This window comes from Ylistrum balloti, unplaced genomic scaffold (assembly GCF_031769215.1).
Source record: "Ylistrum balloti isolate Yb309-2 unplaced genomic scaffold, AGI_CSIRO_Ybal_v1 Utg369584, whole genome shotgun sequence".
NCBI classification, from domain to species: Eukaryota; Metazoa; Mollusca; class Bivalvia; order Pectinida; family Pectinidae; genus Ylistrum; species Ylistrum balloti.
In genome coordinates this window covers 479,990-499,778 of record NW_026781873.1, presented here as the reverse complement: position 1 = coordinate 499,778, position 19,789 = coordinate 479,990, and the positions used below count along the sequence as shown (strand labels likewise).

The 19,789-nt window shown below is 38.4% G+C and overlaps 1 protein-coding gene across 1 annotated transcript; it reads left to right on the top strand.

Moving 5' to 3' along the window:
- Positions 1 to 5,503: 5,503 nt before the first annotated feature.
- LOC132543779 (chitin synthase chs-2-like) lies at positions 5,504 to 9,993 on the top strand (the record flags this gene model as incomplete). Its single annotated transcript, XM_060207306.1, has 4 exons — positions 5,504 to 5,632; positions 6,784 to 6,919; positions 7,184 to 7,384; positions 8,246 to 9,993. Coding segments are annotated over 4 exons (2,214 nt in total), but the record flags the coding sequence as incomplete, so codon positions are not given.
- Between the last annotated feature and the right edge of the window lie 9,796 nt (positions 9,994 to 19,789).

Here is a 19,789-nt window from a genome sequence, read left to right as displayed (position 1 = left end):
TGATGCTCTAGGGACACATTTTGTAGATAATGATGTTCTAGGGACACATTTTGTAGATAATGATGCTCTAGGGACACATTTTGTAGATAATGATGCTCTAGGGACACATTTTGTAGATAATGATGCTCTAGGGACACATTTTGTAGATAAGAATGCTATAGGGACACATTTAGCAGATAATTATGTACAAGGGAAACATTAAGTAGATAATGATGCTCTAGGGACATATTTTGTAGATAATGATGCTCTAGGGACACATTTTGTAGATAATGATGCTCTATGGACACATTTTGTAGATAATGATGCTCTTGGTACACATTTCGTAGATAATGATGCTCTAGGGACACATTTTGTAGATAATGATGCTCTAGGGACACATTTTGGAAGTAATGATGTTCCAGGGACACATTTTTTAAGTAATGATGCTCTAGGGACACATTTTGTAGATAATGATGCTCTAGGGACACATTTTGTAGATAATTATGCTGTAGGGACACATTTTGGAGTTAGTGATGTTCTTGGGACACATTTTGTAGATAATTATGTTCTAGGGACATATTTTGTAAATAGTGATGTTCTTAGGAGACATTTTGTAGATAATCATGCTCTAGGGACATATTTTGTAGATAATGATGCTCAAGGGGTACCTTTTGTAGAAAATGATGCTCTTTGGACACATTTTGTAGATAATGATGCTCTAGGGACACATTTTGTAGATAATTATGCTCTGGGGACATATTTTGTAAATAGTGATGAGGACACATTTTGCTAATCTGCTCTAGGGACACATTTTGTAGATAATGATGCTGTACCTTTTGTAGAAAATGATGCTCTTTGGACACATTTTGTAGATAATGATGCTCTAGGGGCACCTTTTGAAGAAAATGATGCTCTTTGGACACATTTTGTAGATAATTATGCTCTAGGGACACATTTTGTAAATAATGATGCTCTTTGGACACATTTTGTAGATAATGATGCTCTAGGGACACATTTTGGAGGTAATGATGTTCCAGGGACACATTTTTTAAATAATGATGCTCTAGGGACACATTTTGTAGATAATGATGCTCTATTGGCACATTTCGTAGATAATGATGCTCTAGGGACACATTTTGTAGATAATGATGCTCTAGGGACACATTTTGTAGATAATGATGCTCTAGGGATACATTTTGTAGATAAAGTTGCTCGTGGTATACATTTCGTAAATTATGATGTTCTAGGGACACATTTCGTAGATAATGATGCTCTAGGGACACATTTCGTAGATAATGATGCTCTAGGGACATATTTTGTAGATAATGATGCTCTAGGGACACATTTTGTAGATAATAATGCTCTAGGGACACATTTCGCAGATTATGATGTTCTAGGGACACATTTTGTTGATAATGATGCTCAAGGGGTACCTTTTGTAGAAAATGATGCTCTTTGGACACATTTTGTAGATAATGATGGTCTAGGAATACATTTTGTAGATAAAGTTACTCATGGTATACATTTTGTAGATAATGATGGTCTAGGGACATATTTTGAAGATAATGATGCTCTAGAGACACATTTTGTAGATAATGATGCTCTAGGGACACATTTTGTAGATTATGATGTTCTAGGGACACATTTTGCAGGTAATGATGCTCTATGGACACATTTCGTAGATAATCATGCTCTAGGGACATATTTTGTTGATAATGATGCTCTATGGGCACAGTTTGTAGATAATGATACTCTAGGGGCACCTTTTGTAGAAAATGATGCTCTTTGGACACATTTTGTAGATAATGATGCTCTAGGGATACATTTTGTAGATAAAGTTGCTCATGGTATACATTTTGTAAATTGTGATGTTCTAGGGACACATTTCGTAGATAATAATGCTCTAGGGACATGTTTTGTAGATAATGATGCTCTAGGGACACATTTTGTAGATGATAATGCTCTAGGGACACATTTTGCTGGTAATGATGCTCTAGGGACACATTTTGCAGGTAATGATGTTCTCTAGGGACACATTTTGTAGATAATGATGCTCTAGGGACACATTTTGTAGATAATGATGCTCTAGGGACACATTTTGTAGATAATGATGCTCTAGGGACACATTTTGTAGATAATGATGCTCTAGGGACACATTTCGTAGATAATGATGCTCTAGGGACACATTTCGTAGATAATGATGCTCTAGGGACACATTTTGCAGGTAATGATGTTCTAGGGGTACACATTTTGTAAATAATGATGCTCTTTGGACACATTTTGTAGATAATGATGCTCTAGGGACACATTTTGGAGGTAATGATGTTCCAGGGACACATTTTTTAAGTAATGATGCTCTAGGGACACATTTTGTAGATAATGATGCTCTATTGGCACATTTCGTAGATAATGATGCTCTAGGGACACATTTTGCTGGTAATGATGCTCTAGGGACACATTTTGTAGATGTTAATGATGCTCTAGGGACACATTTCGTAGATAATGATGCTCTAGGGACACATTTTGCTGGTAATGATGCTCTAGGGACACATTTTGTAGGGACACATTTTGTAGATAATGATGCTCTAGGGACACATTTTGCTGGTAATGATGCTCTAGGGACACATTTTGTAGATAATGATGCTCAAGGGGTACCTGATGTAGAAAATGATGCTCTTTGGACACATTTTGTAGATAATAATGGTCTAGGAATACATTTTGTAGATAAAGTTACTCATGGTATACATTTTGTAGATAATGATCGTCTAGGGACACATTTTGCTGGTAATGATGCTCTAGGGACACATTTTGAAGGTAATGATGTTCTAAGGACACATTTTGTAGATAATGATGTTCTTGGGACACATTTTGTAGATAATGGTGCTCTAGGAACACATTTTTGGAGGTAATGATGCTCTAGTGACACATTTTGTAGATAATGATGCTCTAGGGAGACATTTTGTAGGTAATGATGCTCCAGGGACACATTTTTTAAATAATGATGCTTTAGGGACACATTATGTAGATAATGATACTCTATTGGCACATTTCGTAGATAATGATGCTCTAGGGACACATTTTGCTGGTAATGATGCTCTAGGGATACATTTTGTAGATAAAGTTGCTCGTGGTATACATTTCGTAAATTATGATGTTCTAGGGACACATTTTGTAGATAATGATGCTCTAGGGACATATTTTGTAGATAATGATGCTCTAGGGACACATTTTATAGATAATAATGCTCTAGGGACACATTTCGTAGATAATGATGCTCTAGGGACACATTTTGTAGATAATGATGCTCTAGGGACATATTTTGTAGATAATGATGCTCAAGGGGTACCTTTTGTAGAAAATGATGCTCTTTGGACACATTTTGTAGATAATAATGGTCTAGGGACACATTTTGTAGATAATGATGCTCTATGGACACATTTCGTAGATAATGATGGTCTAGGGACACATTTTGTAGATAATGATGCTCTAGGGACACATTTTGCTGGTAATGATGCTCTAGGGACACATTTTGTAGATAATGATGCTCTAGGGACATATTTTGTAGATAATGATGCTCTAGGGACACATTTTGTAGATAATAATGCTCTAGGGACACATTTCGCAGATTATGCTGTTCTAGGGACACATTTTGTAGATTATGATGCTCTATGGACACATTTCGTAGATAATGATGCTCTAGGGACACATTTTGTAGATAATGATGTCTAGGGATACATTTTGTAGATACACATTTTGTAGATAATGATGCTCTAGGGACACATTTTGTAGATAATGATGCTCTAGGGACACATTTTGTAGATAATATTGCTCTAGGGACACATTTTGCTGGTAATGATGCTCTAGGGACACATTTTGCAGATAATGATGTTCTAAGGACACAATTTGTAGATAATGATGTTCTTGGGACACATTTTGTAGATAATGATGTTCTAGAGACACATTTTGAAGGTAATGATGTTCTAGGGACACATTTCGTAGATAATGATGCTCTAGGGACACATTTCGTAGATAATGATGCTTTAAGGACACATTTTGTAGATAATGATGCTCTAGGGACACATTTTGTAGATAATAATGCTCTAGGGACACATTTCGCAGATAATAATGGTCTAGGACACATTTTGTAGATAAAGTTACTCATGGTATACATTTTGTAGATAATGATGTTCTAGGGACACATTTTGTAGATAATATTGCTCTAGGGACACATTTTGCTGGTAATGATGCTCTAGGGACACATTTTGCAGGTAATGATGCTCTAGGGACACATTTTGTAGATAATAATGCTCTAGTTTTGTAGATAATGATGCTCTAGGGACACATTTTGTAGATAATGATGCTCTAGGGACACATTTTGTAGATAATGATGCTCTAGGGACACATTTTGTAGATTATGATGTTCTAGGGACACATTTTGTAGATAATGATGCTCTAGGGATACATTTTGTAGATAAAGTTGCTCGTGGTATACATTTGGACACATTTTGTAGATAATGATGCTCTAGGGACACATTTTGTAGATAATGATGCTCTAGGGACACATTTTGTAGATAATGATGCTCTAGGGACACATTTTGTAGATAATAATGCTCTAGGGACACATTTCGCAGATTATGATGTTCTAGGGACACATTTTGTAGATAATGATGCTCTATGGACACATTTCGTAGATAATGATGCTCTAGGGACACATTTTGTAGATAATGATGGTCTAGGGACATATTTTGTAGATAATGATGCTCAAGGGGTACCTTTTGTAGAAAATGATCCTCTTTGGACACATTTTGTAGATAATAATGGTCTAGGAATACATTTTGTAGATAAAGTTACTCATGGTATACATTTTGTAGATAATGGTGTTCTAGGGACATATTTTGAAGATAATGATGCTCTAGAGACACATTTTGTAGATAATGATGCTCTAGGGACACATTTTGTAGATTATGATGTTTTAGGGACACATTTTGCAGATTATGATGTTCTAGGGACACATTTTGTAGATAATGATGCTCTTTGGACACATTTTGTAGATAATGATGCTCTAGGGATACATTTTGTAGATAAAGTTGCTCATGGTATACATTTTGTAAATTGTGATGTTCTAGGGACACAATTCGTAGATAATAATGCTCTAGGGACATGTTTTGTAGATAATGATGCTCTAGGGACACATTTTGTAGATAATATTGCTCTAGGGACACATTTTGCTGGTAATGATGCTCTAGGGACACATTTTGCAGGTAATGATGTTCTAAGGACACATTTTGTAGATAATGATGTTCTTGGGACACATTTTGTAGATAATGATGCTGTAGGGACACATTTTGGAGGTAATGATGCTCTAGGGACACATTTTGTAGATGTTCTAGGGACACATTTTGTAGATAATGATGCTTTAGGGACACAGTTTGTAGATAATGATGTTCTATAGAGAGCTTTATATGCATTGTGTTCTATCGTTACATTTTTGAAGATAATGATGTAAAAATTCTTATCGTTATAGATAATGTACATGTATTACCTCATTGGATACGAAATGATGGAACAGAATCGTTCCCTATTCAGTGAAGAATCCAATTTTGAGGAGTGCCCGTCCATCTTTGATTTGCTCCCGGAAACTGTCAGAATATCGGTAAGAACTGAAACTTCTTGGATGTTGTTAAGATTAAGAAAGTTGTAATATTACGCTTGAAAATATATATTCATTCCTATGACTATCAGGACGTCGATAAAAATAGGAACTATCAGGGTGTCGGTAAAAACAGGAACTATCAGGGTGTCGATAAAAACAGGAACTATCAGGACGTCGATGAAAACAGGAACTATCAGGGTGTTGGTAAAAACAGGGGATATCACGATGTCGATAAAAACAGGAACTATCACGATGTCGATAAAAACAGGAACTATCACGATGTCGATGAAAACAGGAACTATCAGGATGTCGATAAAAACAGGAACTATCACGATGTCAATAGAAACAGGAACTATCACGATGTCGATAGAAACAGGAACTATCACGATGTCGATAAAAAACCAGGAACTATCAGGATGTCGATAAAAACAGGAACTATCACGATGTCGATAAAACAGGAACTATCACGATGTCAATAGAAACAGGAACTATCACGATGTCGATAAAAACAGGAACTATCACGATGTCGATAGAAACAGGAACTATCACGATGTCGATAAAAAACCAGGAACTATCAGGATGTCGATAGAAACAGGAACTATCAGGGTGTTGGTAAAAACAGGAACTGTCAGATGTAGATACGATTTATGAGTTGATAGAATGAATAGTAATATTATGACTGAACAGCTTGTGTCATTTAGTACATTGGCTTTTGAGATAATTGAATATAAAAGACTTTATTTTGCCGATTTAGATAAATTGTCTAACATCTCCTAACATAAAGTGTTTAACGAATTGTTTATTTAATTGGAAGTCTCCATCTAACTTCAAAATCGATAAAACAAGGACTAAATATAGCCTATATTACTATGTTAATATTTTACGATACTGCGGTTCTTTTCGGTAGCGTTTCCTCTCTTGGTCAATTTGCGTTCAATAAACAATTATATTTATTTTGTATGCTTTAAATACTGTTTTTCATTTTTTTCATCATTAAAAGCAAATGTTTAATGACGTTTAAATTTAATTTTTGATTCGTCAACACTCTAAAGGGAACTTAGTATTACGTTGCTTGTACATCAGGAACTAGATTATCTCGCATACAGACAATACAGGTGCGACGATATAAAGTAATTCATTATTTACTTCAGGCCGACAACACTTACTTCCTGGCACTTGACGGTGATGTTGACTTTGAACCGGAAGCTATCCGACTATTGGTCGACCGGATGAAGAAAGATCCGAAAGTAGGGGCCACATGTGGACGAATTAAACCGGGTGGATCAGGTACAGCAAACGTGTAATTTCATATAGCATAAATTATCAACAAAACGAAAATCTAGTATTGCATACACCTTTTGCATACTCAACGCACAGTCGACACAAGTTATATTTATACACTTGCAAAAATGATTTCGACGCTTTCAAAAAATCATCATTTATGGTGTTTAAACCCTTTTTGGATAAGCTCAGTTTTGGGGCAAATGGTATTCATTAAAACATATCTCTTTGTCAATAGCAGTTTATCAGACAGATCAACATGTTTTGCAGGTCCCGTGGTCTGGTACCAGAGATTTGAGTACGCGATCGGTCACTGGCTGCAGAAATCCGCTGAGCATGTGTTCGGATGTGTCTTGTGCAGCCCCGGATGTTTCAGTATGTTCCGTGCCAAGGCATTGATGGACGATAACGTGATGAGGACATACGCTACACTGCCTACAGAGCCGAAGCACTACCTACAGTACGATCAAGGTATGTCATCGTCAGAGGGGAGATAATCCTTCTGAAATCAGGCCGTCCGCATCAGCTAATAAGGGGCGATAATTACATTACACCAAACATTGCCGAGGGGATACGATCAAACGCGCCATACATAATATTTGTCAAAACAAATCCCGATATAACAGCAGGTTGTGTTTACAATATTTATGTATATGATATGACAAGGGGAGATGATCAAACTCAAATGATCTTATGCATTCCAAATCGAAAAAGGGGGATAATTACCCTTAATTATGTCATCCAAACACGTAGGCAAGGGGAGATGACACAAGCAATTTATCTATACAAACGAATAATAGGAGATCGTTTATGAAATTGTACAAGACACACATTGAAATACAAACTAAGAATAAGATACACTAGAGCCAATAAGGATTGCATTTGAAACATTCGAGGCAACTGAGAAAATTATAATTGATCGGAAAAAGTACAAAATCTACATTTGGAAGTGCACTAACCCCATAATTCAACAGAAGTCGTCGTAATTCTCGTATACCTTATAAATTGAAAAGAACGTCAAGTGCATGTATATGAATTAAAACATGGCATGCATATTACAGCAAACCTTGGGGATTAAAAGTCCAACAAAATGTCTAACAACGGCAGCCTCAAAGATTGTTCAATTCAATACTGATATATCTTATGTGGAAGCCTTACTTTAAACGACTATTTCATTCTGTGTAGAGTTACGATGAGAAAAGGTATAAAGCTCAGTTTTTAAAAATTACATTGTTAATCAATATTTCTATCGAACTCTACAATTTCGTAGTAAATGAATTTGTATTTTAAACCATTTTGTAGTTGATATTGGCTTATTATTCACTTTTACAGGAGAAGACCGTTGGTTATGTACATTGATGCTACAACAGGGATACAGAATAGAGTATTGCGCGGCCGCGGAGGCGTTGACCTTTGCACCGGAAGATTTTAAGGAATTTTTCAACCAGCGGAGAAGATGGCTGCCCTCTACGATGGCCAACATAATTGACCTGTTAGGAAGCAGCAGCAGGACAACTCGTAACAACAGCAACATCTCCTATCTTTATATCATATACCAGACTGTCCTTCTTGTGTCGTCAATCCTCGGACCTTCCACGGTCCTCCTCGCCATGGAGTCAAGTCTTCGGACAGTGTTTCCCATAACTACCTGGGTGTCATACCTCATTATTTACGGCCCAACCCTTGTCTTTATCTTCATCTGTCTTAGGTTTAGTAAAAACACACAGTTAAACACCGCCATGGTGCTAAGCGCCCTCTATGCCTTTGCAATGATGGCAGTCATTGTCGGTATCATTGTCAGTATCGCCGGCGATGGCTGGTATTCACCTACGGCAATTTTCCTCTATATTCTGATAGCTTCCTTTATTTTGGCTGGACTGTTCCATCCTCACGAGTTCACTGACCTGTTATTCGGTGTGATATACTTCATATGTATACCTGCTGGCTATCTCTTCTTAATCATATTTGCCATCTGTAATCTGAACGATGTGTCTTGGGGAACAAGGGAAACGCAAAAGGCTGTTCTAGAACATACTGATACATCTAAAAAACCGAAAATAAAAGAAGCAGAAGATGAATTTAGTGAGGCCGCACAAGACGTTTTGGCTGACATTGTAAAACAGGTGAAGGGCGAGAAGATTGGAATCAACTCCTGTAAAGACGCATTCTTATCGATATTTAGATGGGCTAACAACCTTGTCATCCTTAAATCCTTATCAACAATGCAAACGATATTCAAAAATGACCCTGATGTAAGCGACCCAACAACTCCGAAAGGACATTCAATAGGTAAGGGGTTTAGTATTTACCGGAAGACAGTCCGGCCCCAACAACCTATCCAAGCACTTGATGACCTCTCTTGGGCCAAGAAATTGCCACAAAAGATTTCTGACCAGGAATCCTCGTTTTGGTATTCCCTGATTGAGACGTATCTTTATCCCCTGGAACACGACGAGAAAAAGAAACAGGAAGTGTCAACGATGTTACAAGATTTTCGAAATCGTGTTTCGTTTAGCTTTTTCTTCCTGAACGGTTTGTGGGTAATTATCATGACGGCTATGAACCAAGTTAAGGACACAGTAAGTGTTACTGTATACTTGCGCAACATGTACACTTTTCAGTTTGAACCTCTTGGATTTGCCTTTCTGTTAATATTCGCCATTTTGTTGCTAATGCAATTGATTGGAATGGTTGCCCATAGATACGAGACATTACTTCATGTACTTGCAGCGACTGATCTGCGATCCTCGTCCGACGACATGCTGAAAGTACGAAAGATGATACAAGACATGGCGTCACATGGGAAACTCTTAGAAGAAGATGAGGACGATGCGCGCTCTTCTGTTGGGGGCATGGAAGTAGATGCTACAGAAAATACAGAGGATCTTGAAGAGATTTATGATGACTTTCAATCGCTACACGACAAAAGAATTCAGTCAAAACCAAAGGCTAAACAACGTCTTGACTTGGAAAGAAACTATAGAAAAACCGTAAGGAATATGAAGAGGAGACAGACACAAAGAAAACAAACAAAGTCAAACTGGAAAGGTCTTAGATCCGATGAAGACATAGAACCTTAATAAACAAGAGACAAGAAGTAAAGGAGACAAAAGAACTTCAGTCTTTAGCATCAATTCCAAACTAGCTTCACTAGTGAAGGACACCTGACACTAACGTGAGAGACTGAATCCTCTAGTGAGACACACGTGACACGGATGGAGATCTAGACTCCTAGTTGGTCATGTGACTCTGAAGGAGGGATTGGGTCTTACTGACTCACTTGACGTTTTCTTCAAAATTTACGAATAACTTTTTATTATATTTTATTTTTGTTTTTATTATAATTATTACTAGCTAACCGTTAATGACTGTTGATATTAAGTGTATTAATGTAACAGAAATGTCTATTATTATTATTATTATTATTATTATTATTATTATTAGCTAACCGTTAATGACTGTTGATATTAAGTGTATTAATGTAACAGAAATGTCTATTATTATTATTATTATTATTATTATTATTATTATTATTAGCTGACCGTTAATGACTGTTGATATTAAGTGTATTAATGTACCAGAAATGTCTATTATTATTATTATTATTATTATTATTATTATTATTATTATTAGCTGACCGTTAATGACTGTTGATATTAAGTGTATTAATGTACCAGAAATGTCTATTATTATCATAATTATTTAAGATTTACAAAAAAAAAGTTTGGTAAAGAGAGATAACAGCTTGGATTGAAATTTAAATGGTCTGTATTTCGGCAAATAAACCTTGTACAATGTCCAAGTGTGATCAGATCGTCTAATTTAGTAACTCGGTATAGTGGCTGCGATCGTAAACATTAAAATTAGTATTACTATATAAGTACTTATTTAATTATTTTTCATTGTTGTTCATATCAATTTTGTTAAATGTAATTTCTTTTTAAGTTCCTGCTAGGTCTGAGCACAGATTGACTATTTGATTACTCTGTTGTATCGATACAATGTTGGATGGAGAAGACTTCTCAGAAGACTGAGAGGAGATGGGAACTAATCCTTCTCGACTTATCGCTTCTATAGACAATCCTGAATTATCTCCCTTGAAAGTGCTAACGCATGTATTTATATAATACGCTTTGTATGTGACTATCTTTAACGAGAGAGTTGTCATAAATAAGCATTATAGATATGATGTAACATTATTTAATGTGTTATCAATAAAATATTTGTCTAATTTACACTGAAAGAGACTAATATATCTTCGTTATTTAGATTACTACGAAAACTAAACAGGGCTACATCTAGACATCACTACAATGATGTATTGTGACAAAGACTGAAATATACATATACGGCAGTCATGACATCTCCAAAGAGAGGATAATTCCAAATTTTAATGTGTCCCTGGGGAATAAGTCTTACAAAAAAATAACACAGTACACATAGTCATCTCAGATTTACATTGATAATCAAAAGAAAGACGTACAGAAAGGTTATGTATAACAGAAGGCAAATGTCACATTGATAGCTCAAAGGACAAATGTACAGTAAAATTATGTAAAACACGCGGAAAATGTCATATTGGTAGCTCAAAAACACAGACGTATAGTAAAATTATGTAAAACAGGTGACAAACGTCACATTGATAGCTCAAAAATCAGACGTATAGTAAAATTATGTAAAACACGCGGAAAATGTTACATTGATAGCTCATACTTACAAAAAAATAGTACAATAATTATATATTGCAAATATAAAACGACTGCGAAAACCCTTTCCCGTCATGGACAGCCTCATCCCCATCTCCTGTGATTGATACCCTCCTCCCCTCTCCTGTGCTTGATACCCTATTCACTCTCCTGTGATTGATTCCTCATCCCCTCTCTTGTGATTGATACTCCCATCCCCTTCTCCTGTGATTGATACCCTCATCCCCTCTCCTGTGCTTAATACCCTAATCCCATCTCATGTGATTGATACCCCCATGTGATTGATACCCTCATCCCCTCTCCTGTGATTGATACCCTATTCACTCTCCTGTGATTGATACCCCCATCCCCTCTCCTGTGATTGATACCCTCATCCCCTCTCCTGTGATTGATACCCTCATCCCCTCTCCTGTGATTGATACCCTCATCCCATCTCCTGTGATTGATACCCCCATCCCATCTCCTGTGATTGATACTCTCATCCCCTTTCCTGTGATTGATACCCTCATCCCCTCTCCTGTGATTGATACCATCATCCCCATCTCCTGTAATTGATACCCTCATCCCATCTCCTGTGATTGATACCCTCGTCCCCTCTCCTGTGATTGATACCCTCATCCCCATCTCCTGTGATTGATACCCCATCCCCTCTCCTGTGATTGTTACCCTCATCCCTATATCCTGTGATTGATACCCTCATCCCCTCTCCTGTGATTGATACCCTAATCCCATTTCCTCTGATTGATACCCTCATCCCATCTCCTGTAATTGATACCCTAATTCCATCTCCTGTCCATTGATACCCTCATCCCTATATCCTGTGATTGATACCCTCATCCCCTCTCCTGTGATTGATACCCTCATACCCTCTCCTGTGATTGATACCCTAATCCCCTTCTCCTGTGATTGATATCCTCATCCCATCTCCTGTGATTGATACCCTCATCCCCTCTCCTGTGATTGATACCCTCATCCCATCTCCTGTGATTGATACCCTAATCCCATCTCCTGTGATTGATACCCCATCATTGATACCCCCATCTCCCTGTGATTGACACCCTCATCCCATCTCTGTGATTGATACCCCATCCCCTCTGCTATGATTGATATCCCCATTCCCTGTCCGGTGATTGATACCCCCATCCCATCTCCTGTGATTGATTGATACCCTCATCACCTCTCCCGTGATTGATAACCTCATTCCATCTACTGTGATTGATACCCTCATCCCCTTCTCCTGTGATTTCTCCTGTGATTGATACCCTCATCCCATCTCCTGTGATTGATACCCTCCATCCCCTCTCCTGTCCTGTGATTGATACCCTCATCCCCTCTCCTGTGATTGTGATTGATACCCTCATCCCCTCTCCTGTGACTGATACCCTCATACCCTCTCCTGTAATTGATACACTCATCCCCTCTCTTGTGATTGATGCTCCCATCCCCTTCTCCTGTGATTGATACCCTCATCCCTCTCCTGTGATTGATACCCTCATCCCCTCTCCTGTGATTGATACCCTCATACCCTCTCCTGTGATTGATACCCTATTCACTCTCCTGTGATTGATACCCTCATCCCATCTCTGTGATTGATACCCCATCCCCTCTCTTGTGATTGATACTCCCATCCCCTTTTCCTGTGATTGATACCCCCATCCCTATCTCCTGTGATTGATACCCTCATTCCCATCTCCTATGATTGATACCCCCATCCCTATCTCCTGTGATTGATACCCTCATCCCCTCTCCTGTGATTGATACCCTCATCCCCTCTCCTGTGATTGATACCCTCATCCCCTCTCCTGTGATTGATACTCCCATCCCCTTCTCCTGTGATTGATACACCCATCCCTATCTCCTCTGATTGATACCCTAATCCCATCTCATGTGATTGATACTCTAATCCCATTTCCTTTGATTGATACCCCCATCCCCATCTCCTGTGATTGATACCCTCATCCCCTTTCCTGTGATTGATACCCTCATCCCCTCTCCTGTGATTGATACCCAATCCCATCTCATGTGATTGATACCCTAATCCCATTTCCTATGATTGATACCCTCATCCCCTCTCCTGTAATTGATACCCTCATCCCATCTCCTGTGATTGATACCCTCATCCCCTTCTCCTGTGATTGATACCCTCATCCCCTCTCCTGTGATTGATACCCTCATCCCCATCTCCTGTGATTTCAACCTCATCCCCTTCTCCTGTGATTGATACCCCCATCCCCTCTCCTGTGATTGATACCCTCATCCCCTCTTCTGTGATTGATACCCTCATCCCCTCTCCTGTGATTGATACCCTCATCCCCTCTCCTGTGATTGATACCCTCATCCCATCTCCTGTGATTGATACCCTCATCCCATCTCCTGTGATTGATACCCCCATCCCATATCCTGTGATTGATACTCTCTTCCCTTTTCCTGTGATTGATACCCTCATCCCCTCTCCTGTGATTGATACCCTAATCCCATCTCCTGTGATTGATACTCTCATCCCCTTTCCTGTGATTGATACCCTCATCCCCTCTCCTGTGATTGATACCCTAATCCCATCTCATGTGATTGATACCCTCATCCCATCTCCTGTGATTGATACCCTCATCCCTCTCCTGTGATTGATACCCTCATCCCCTCTCCTGTGATTGATACCCTCATCCCCTCTCCTGTGATTGATACCCTCATCCCCTCTCCTGTGATTGATATCCCCATCCCCTTCTCCTGTGATTGATACCCTCATCCCCTCTCCTGTGATTGATACCCTCATACCCTCTCCTGTGATTGATACCCTATTCACTCTCCTGTGATTGATACCCTCATCCCATCTCCTGTGATTGATACCCTCATCCCCTCTCCTGTGATTGATACCCTCATCCCCTCTCCTGTGATTGATACCCTCATCCCCTCTCCTGTGATTGATACCCTCATCCCCTCTCTTGTGATTGATACTCCCATCCCCTTCTCCTGTGATTGATACCCTCATCCCCTCTCCTGTGATTGATACCCCCATCCCCTTCTCCTGTGATTGATACCCTCATCCCCATCTCCTGTGATTGATACCCTCATCCCCTCTCCTGTGATTGATACCCTCATCCCATCTCCTGTGATTGATACCCTCATCCCATCTCCTGTGATTGATACCCTCATCCCATCTCCTGTGATTGATACCCTCATCCCTATATCCTGTGATTGATACCCTCATCCCCATCTCCTGTGATTGATACCCTCATCCCCTCTCCTGTAATTGATACCCTCATCCCATCTCCTGTGATTGATACCCTCATCCCCATCTCCTGTGATTGATACCCCATCCCCTCTCCTGTGATTGTTACCCTCATCCCTATATCCTGTGATTGATATCCTAATCCCCACCTCCTGTGTTATGTATTTTCCCAGCCTTTGCCGTTATTCTGACCCATGGAGGGTTACCTAGTCGAGATCTCTCCACCTGGCTGCTTTTATATTCAATCAAATTGAAATTAGATTTTAAAATATTCTGTATAGTAGAGCGTACGTGGCAGGGGGTGGACTTTAATATAATTAGATAGTTTTGTCTGTTTGTATTATAAGTACATGTGAAGGTTTCAGAATGAAAATTGTAACACTATCCCTTATCGAAATTTTCTACTACAGATAATTATCTTGTTAATGACGTACAGTAATATGATAATGATATGGAGATTAGAGCCCAACTTTAAATGCACTTTTTCCTAGTGATACTAATTAATTACATATTGGACTAGATGTACCACCATGGCTGGCACGTGTACTAACTGTAAACACGTGTATATACTTCTAGCAGTGGTGTGCATTCCTATGTGTCGGAGAGAGGCGGGGCACGGTGTAAGCTTCCCCATCAGCATATTTCATAAATAGGTTAACATAGATGAGCGCTAGTTTCATATTGCTTCATCAAAACCCGCCATTATCCAAATTAAACATGATATACACTATACAGAAAAAGGAACCAATAACCAATCGGATTTAATCAACTTCTCTCACATTCGTTAATCATCTAACATCCGAATGATATCATAACATGTTATCATTTATACACAAATGTTGATTATTTTTTACAAAAGAGTTACTTAGTGACCTTTCGTACCATCATGGCAGTACGTGACACGGGGCTTTGTTTCTGCAATAACTGATTAGTTAGACATTGCCATATCAGGAAAGCTGTGATTGTCCAACAGGCAGGAAGAATAGTTTGGGTAATGTGTCGAGGTCAAGGACACAGCGGTCACACACCGTACGTCAATGGCTGCCGAATCCGAACCACCAATCTGACCGAAGGAAGGATAGACAGTAGTTAGATGAAATGGCTTGACTTGGTAACCGATAGTGTTTAATAAAGGTATGAAAAAGCTTTGGACGATTGCCTTTGTTGGCCTTGGAACACTCTCAGTAATGTAGTCAACCAAGCTGTATAATACGGAGCATCTGGGAAGTCAGTAACCTACAACGACCCACCCTCCCATTACGTCAGTAAGATAGACAGGAACGACATAGTATAGAAATACACGAGGGGGACAAAAAGAGGCGCTAGCAATATGAATGTCATACACGTCTGCAATATGTAAGGCACATATAAATGCTGATACCACTGAAGCATCACGGGATAGCATGTCGTTTCTATAAAGCGCGTGCTTTGTTTCTGTGTCAGTTGGCCCGGTGGCCCCCCTCCCTAACCGATGCAGTGAAGTATATCTGATGGTTTTAGTGGATACCAAAACGAAACTCAAAGTTAAGCTCGATGATTAACTGTGCAATAAATATATAATAAAAACCAAACCAGATATACGTAATAAATCACGTATTTAAGGGTGTATATTATTTCCTCCCATGAATGTAACCTCACAGCGCAGGACGTGGTGTCTTCATGTTGTTTTATTTGAGTCCCTCTGTATAGACACGTGTCTATATGCTGTTTTATTTGAGTCCCTCTGTATAGCCACGTGTCTACATGCTGTTTTATTTGAGTCCCTCTGTATAGTCATGTGTCTACATGCTGTTTTATTTGAAGCCATCTGTACAGGCATGTGTCTACATGCTGTTTTATTTGAGCCCCTCTGTAAAAGCACGTGTCTTCATGTTGTTTTATTTGAAGCCATCTGTATAGGCATGTGTCTACATGCTGTTTTATTTGAAGCCATCTGTATAGGCATGTGTCTACATGCTGTTTTATTTGAAGCCATCTGTATAGGCATGTGTCTACATGCTGTTTTATTTGAGCCCCTCTGTAAAGACACGTGTCTTCATGTTGTTTTATTTGAGTCCCTCTGTATAGGAACGTGTCTTCATGTTGTTTTATTTGAGTCCCTCTGTATAAACACGTGTCTTCATGTTGTCTTTTTTTAGTCCCTCTGTATAGACACGTGTCTTCATGCTGTTTTATTTGAGTCCCTCTGTCTAGGCATGTGTCTACATGCTGTTCTATTTGAGTCCCTCTGTATAGGCATGTGTCTACATGCTGTTTTATTTGAGAGTTCTGTATAGGCACGTGTCTACACGCTGTTTTATTGGAGTCCCTCTGTATAGACACGTGTCTACACGCTGTTTTATTGGAGTCCCTCTGTATAGACACGTGTCTACACGATGTTTTATTGGAGTCCCTCTGTATAGACACGTGTCTACACGCTGTTTTATTGGAGTCCCTCTGTATAGACACGTGTCTACACGCTGTTTTATTGGAGTCCCTCTGTATAGACACGTGTCTACACGCTGTTTTATTGGAGTCCCTCTGTATAGACACGTGTCTACACGCTGTTTTATTGGAGTCCCACTGTATAGACACGTGTCTACACGCTGTTTTATCGGAGTCCCTCTGTATAGACACGTGTCTACACGCTGTTTTATTGGAGTACCTCTGTATAGACACGTGTCTACACGCTGTTTTATTGGAGTACCTCTGTATAGACACGTGTCTACACGCTGTTTTATTGGAGTCCCTCTGTATAGACACGTGTCTACACGCTGTTTTATTGGAGTCCCTCTGTATAGCCAATCGACCGACATTATTCTGCTTGTTTATGGAATGATTTACACTTTTCGATATTTTACAGACGCCGCCCAGATAACAAGGGTGATAACTCTAGGTCAATTGCGGAAGAGTCACAGGTTGATGTATAACACAATATTACTTTCTTTGTTTTGTATCGCACTGAACAACTAACAAAAAAACAACCTCAGATTGATTTAAAAATATATTCCATACATATCTGCAAAAAATACTCGTTAGTAAAGGGATATGAAGATAGGCTTCGTATCCATTCTTTGTCGTTTTATTTTTTTAGATTTGAATCAACTGCCCCTTTCGACTAGATTAACGCCGTATATAATAAATTTAATAAAGTTAATAAATTTACAATTTGTTTTTCAATGAACTTCAAATTCATTATAATACTCAATGATCGTACGGACACAATCTGGCGTTAAGTTTGACTAGGTACGTCGTTGTACAAGGATGAATGGCCTATATATAGTAACAATACTTGCTAGCTTGATCTATGGTTAAGTTACAACAGTGATATTATAAGTTGGTGTCGGGAGGAGAGTTATGACTGAACTGTTTGGAGTATTTTCCTCTCTGCATTATAACCCTAGCACCTAAAATACGAATTCTGAAATTCAAAACACCATTGAAAACCATTTTATGAGTGATGTTTGATTGATATTGAGTCTTATTTTTCAAACATTTTAATGCATTTTTCCAGAACGTAAATTAATTTTCAAGCTTATTCAAGGAATTTGCTCATATTGAAAAAAGAACGGCTGCCACACTTGATTTCTTCTTCACAAATGGTAAAATGCTGGTTCGTATTGAAGATTACATGTTAGTTGGTATTTGTATTCATATGAGTCGGATGCCTCTTCAGTCTGCGAAAATGTGATACTACAAACTGGCAGAGTTTCAAACAATTCCGGTAATTGACCACGCTCTGTGTTGTTGCAGCGGTGTTCAGAGCAGCGTTAGGTTTATACAAATAATGGTAATTCGCCGAATACTTATTATCATGCTATATTTCTGTGTAAGAATTGGTTACAGATATATTCCGATTTGAAAGTGCTGAACGGGATAATTCTATATACATGTATAATCTTTAACATTTTTTCTCCTCAAAATAAAACTCTGAGTCTCGATATATACTGTTTAGCCGTAAATTTTTTGCGGGGATGAAATTTTCGCTATTTCGCGGTACATTAATGTAAAATCCGTGAAATAAGGAGACACGTATGTATCAGATGTTCCTTTACATCCATAAAATACAACAACTGTTCTATTTGAAAATCCCGAAAATTTTGACCCGTGAAAATGACGACTACACAATACTTTGTCACGTGATCCTCTGTTGGACAGCTGGACGTTTCAGACGATCTATATACCTGATTATGGACTTAGTATCGCTCCAGGAATGACCGAACGAATAATATCCAATGATAGCAAGGCGAAGTCAAGTCTCTGTATATTTATGAACGAATTCGTCCAAAAGCCTTCTTCTCAGAGCTATTGGACGGATTCTCATACTGTGTGTAGCACTTATATGAAAGACAACGTTCATTGGCTCAAATGCTATTAATATGGGTCAGAGAATCTGTGCAATGGAATATTCAAACAAGCTAATATTTTCTTGGTATAAACGTACATAGTTTTAATCCTACTCTGCCAGCAATAAAGTGTAAGAATAGAGCAAAAGACACACGATAAGCCCTGTGCCTTTCTTGAACTCGTCAGAGCTTGGTAGTGGTATATTCTATCAAATCTTAAATAAATGTTTTTAAAAGCTTAAATGTAAACGTATACAGTAATGATGTTACTTATAAGAATTAGTATCTTTCTGGTGGTTTTATCCGAGTAGAGAGACCAATATGGTGTCGATACCTTATCAATCAAGTGACGTTGTTCATGTTTACTTATTGGTAATTTCTTTATAAAAAATCTTATAATTCTCATGTAATTAAACTGCAGCTTCATTCATAGCTTTCATGTGTTTATATTGTAGTTTTCATGTGTAAATATTATAGCTTTCATGTGTATGTTGTAGTTTTCATGTGTTTATTGTGTAAATATTATAGTTTTAATGTCCATTTATTGTTTTCTCATGTTTGTATTGTAGATTACTGTTCTATGGTTTACGAATCAGCTTTTTATTGTGTTCATTGTTTC